At 45.2% G+C, this 3800-nt stretch overlaps 1 protein-coding gene across 1 annotated transcript; it reads left to right on the top strand.

Annotated features, from left to right (window-relative positions):
• The first annotated feature begins 2137 nt into the window (after positions 1–2137).
• LOC132586697 (anti-apoptotic protein NR13-like) lies at positions 2138–2674 on the top strand. Its single transcript, XM_060258759.1, has one exon. It carries the CDS (start codon positions 2138–2140, stop codon positions 2672–2674), a length of 537 nt encoding a protein of 178 aa, XP_060114742.1.
• Positions 2675–3800: the final 1126 nt, after the last annotated feature.

Raw genomic sequence — 3800 nt, 5'->3', positions numbered from 1 at the left:
CGAATACACCTCTGTCTGTTTTTAATCCCGTGGCCCCCGGAGCACCCGTGAGGAGGAAAACTACAGCGAGGATTCAAAAACCTAGCACCGATTCTGACAAGGAGAATGTACAGCCGGTTCTTGCTAAACGCCTTTTTGCTTCCCCCGAGAAAATGAAAGATGGGGCAGAAACCTGTACATCGAAGCGGAGTAGATGTTTCCAGGATGGTGAGAGTTGTGACTCCGTGAATCCGTCACAACAAGATACATTTAAGGTGGGTAGAACAACATGGGAAAGATGTGTAAAAGGTTGTGTTGTTTCTGTTTAGACTCCTTTTCTCATTTTGTGTGTTTGTGATTTTTTTAGAAAATTTGTCTCGTGGACTTGTCCGGTGTTCAGACGTCGATTCAAACCGTCCTGCAAAAATACGTGGGAGTGTCCGATGAAGACGTTCCACCTGTGGACAAGCAAAAGTCACGTTCTGCGATGTACAAACTGATAACTGCCACCGCTTATTCTGTTCTCAATTATTGCTCCAACGATCTCTCTTATTCTATGTGTGACGGATGCATTTTAGATAGACCCGGACAGAATTCTCATGTATGTTTGACGTGGTCCTCTGCTTTTTACGATGAGAACTTAAGATATGTTTGTCGCAATCTGAATATGAGCCCCGTGTTGTATGTGATCACGGTTATTGCGTGTTTTCTTGATTGTTGTGGTATTAACAAGAATCATGTCATAACATTGGCCAACCTGGTGGAAGGCGTACGAACATCCCCGACCCCCTGTGAACAATTGAGAACGTTGTTTCAGAAATGCCACCGACCCTATGTGACACTTGTTGAGAAATTTCTGCATAATACATTTCAGAATGGCACATCTGTGAATACCTTTCTTTTCCCCCTTTTGTAAATAAATTTAAAAAACTTTCTGTAATAAATGTACATTTTATACATTCACATGTATAAAAATAAAAATGTATTTAGAAGCCGTTGAGTTTGTGCAAATTTTGATACTAAAAAATATTCGATATTAAAAAGATCACGTTGCATTTAGGGAGGTCGCTTTTGATCAGTAAGAGGGAGATTGACGCCGATACGTCGATAGACGTATGGTTTTACCAATAACGCTGAAAATAACGTCTCTGCACCGAGAAAACTTAAAATAGACCGAGAGCTGTTTAAACACAAGTCCTAATACCGACAGCGTGTTTTCACGGGTTCCTTACTTTAAAAAATCAACACCGTGCACGCTCTTCCCCACATAATCCTGAACAGCTCTTTAAAAGTTCTTTAAAAGCCGGAGCAAGTCTTTTTCTGTAGCGGTTCCGTTCTTATGCCCCGGCTGAAGGCGGGGGCCGTCTCTTCTCTCAGCCGATACCGCCAACACAGAAAGTCCTTCTCCTGGTTTGTTTTAATAATGTATAATCATGCCAATTTTTGGCTAATGGTTTTTTGTAAAACACTTGGGGCAACAAAGAAACAAAGTATAAAAATACATTGAATAATCGGACACAGCCGGTTATTACATATAAGCTTTTTTTCTTTATTTTCACTTTACGGTGAAACACTCCCCTGTAAATATGACCTATTGAGCAGGGTAGGAGTGACGGTGTAAAGGCTGTGGATCGCAATCGTGGGAGGATAGGTTTCTTCGGCGTTTGCTTGGGCGGATTAAAATTAGCTGGGGCAAACGGGGCAAGAAACGGAGGGAGTCTATCTGATTTTATATAGGAAAGCGGGTGTAATATTCTGTAAAGATGGCTACGAATCAAAGGTGCCGAGGGTGAGCATAATGGGAAAAGGTGAGAATGGGGGGAGGCCGGAATCAGGTTGGGGTGCAATAAACATATTACAAAGTAACACACGAGCAACAGCGTTATAGGCCGCCGCTGGATCATGTTAGGGAAAGGGGGGGGGTATGTTCCTTGTCTATACACGTAGGTAATCCCATCATTCTTTTACCCGTGTTCTTTCGGCCGGTACTTCCTCTACATTTCTATTACGGATGCTTAATTTGTCGGCTTCTCGGTTTGTAAGAAACCTACCGATTGGGGGAAAGTAGGTTGTAAAACCATATCTGTATAGAACCGGCGGTATTGGGGCACGGTTGGAGTGGGTCGACGTATTCATAGGCAGTCATCGAAGAGTCGCTATGCTGAGCGATCTGACAGCCGAGACAAGGCGACTGGTGGATGGGTACTTGCGACACAACCTGAGTGGTTCGGTGCTGTCTCACAGCTACACGGCCAAGACCCTGCGGAGAGTGGCTGACGAGCTGGAGAGCCGTGAGAAGACATTCTTTCACTCCATTTGCTCCACAGCAATCTTGGTGGAGCCTGGTAGGGCAGGCGTCCATTTGAGACGTGTGGCGGCGCAGATGGCATCTGATGGCGGGCTTAACTGGGGTCGAGTAGTGGCGCTGTTTGTGTTCACCGGCACCTTGGCAACAGCTCTGGCTGAGCGGGGGGCCCACGAGGAGATCGGCGGCCTGACAGAAGCATTGGTCATCTATCTGTCTGTGGAGAAGCGCGAGTGGCTGGAGGCGCATGGTGGCTGGGAAGGGTTCTACCGCTACTTCAACAAACACGGTTCTGATTCAATCAGCCGGTGCGATACCAAAAGCAACACTATCATAGCGACCGCCGGATTTGTCCTAGCAGGATTAGCTTTCCTCATGGCTGTGCGATAAAAGTACATCGTGAACTCGAAACTATGAACAAGCGCGATGAAACTATGAACAAGTACCCGTGATGAGTCCGCTCTATATTTTTACCATTTTAATAACGTTGCTTAAATCGGTGTCTAGGCCTGAATGTTTAAATGAAGCACAACCCACCTTGGCAACGTTAAAAAACCAAACAAATGGAAACAAAGATTGTTCAGATCCTAAGTTTGTATGTTTTGTTAGTTCCATTCTAGAGAACTGAGACGTTATGCTAAAATACGCTAGATGACCTTGCGGTGCAATCGACGTAACGATGTGTGTTTGGATTTTTATGGAGGGAATTCTAAGCTTATTTCAGTCGAGCACACCACGTGTTTCATACCGTCATATCTAATAGAAAAGCGTTTTATTAAAGCGAGAATATACAAAGCGTAGCTTTTTTTAAATTAACAACAATCTGCATCCCGATCCACGTGTCTACAGTTCTCCGCGAATGAGGCGTCTTCCACTTTGGTGTCGAATAGGAGGGAAGGGGGGATTGCCGGGAAATCCTGCAAGGGGGGGGGGGGCAGGGTAAGAAATACACGGCGTACATCTTTGTCGTGTTGCGATTCACAAGGATTAGACACGTGTGTATGTACAGAAAGTGTAGCAACGATACATCCGCTTTATCAATGTGAGAAAACAAAAACAAGCGTGCTATTTCCCCCACCCTACTGAAAAAATACAGTTCTTACTATCCGCTTCAGGACACGGGTCTTATATACAAATAGACGTGTGTGTTTTCTCATCTACATGTGGTTGGGACATTCTCGATTCTAATCTGTATGTTTTTCCTTCTTTGCAACCTCTTCTTCTTCCTCCATGAGGGAATCAACCTCCTTTGGAGACTCCGGTGTTTGCGCTTCATCAATCGGGGGTTCTCTCGCCTTTTCCACGGCTTCATCCTTCGTGTCTGCTTCAGAATCTCCAGAGGTATCCTCCATGTCCACTCCGGAATCACCGGCGGTACCGTGCTCGGCATCTGCTAGGGAATCTTCCTCATCTGAATCTTGAAAGTGTGCTAGACCCCCACAGTATGGGCAGTGACAGGTGTCCGGCCTCCCTGAGTTGACCGCTGCCACATTCTCTACCTAAAAGTTTGAAGAAC

The sequence above is a fragment of the Heteronotia binoei genome, chromosome 18, assembly GCF_032191835.1.
Source record: "Heteronotia binoei isolate CCM8104 ecotype False Entrance Well chromosome 18, APGP_CSIRO_Hbin_v1, whole genome shotgun sequence".
Taxonomy (NCBI): Eukaryota; Metazoa; Chordata; class Lepidosauria; order Squamata; family Gekkonidae; genus Heteronotia; species Heteronotia binoei.
Note: the sequence above shows the minus strand (reverse complement) of the source record. Positions and strands in the feature narration are given on the sequence as shown.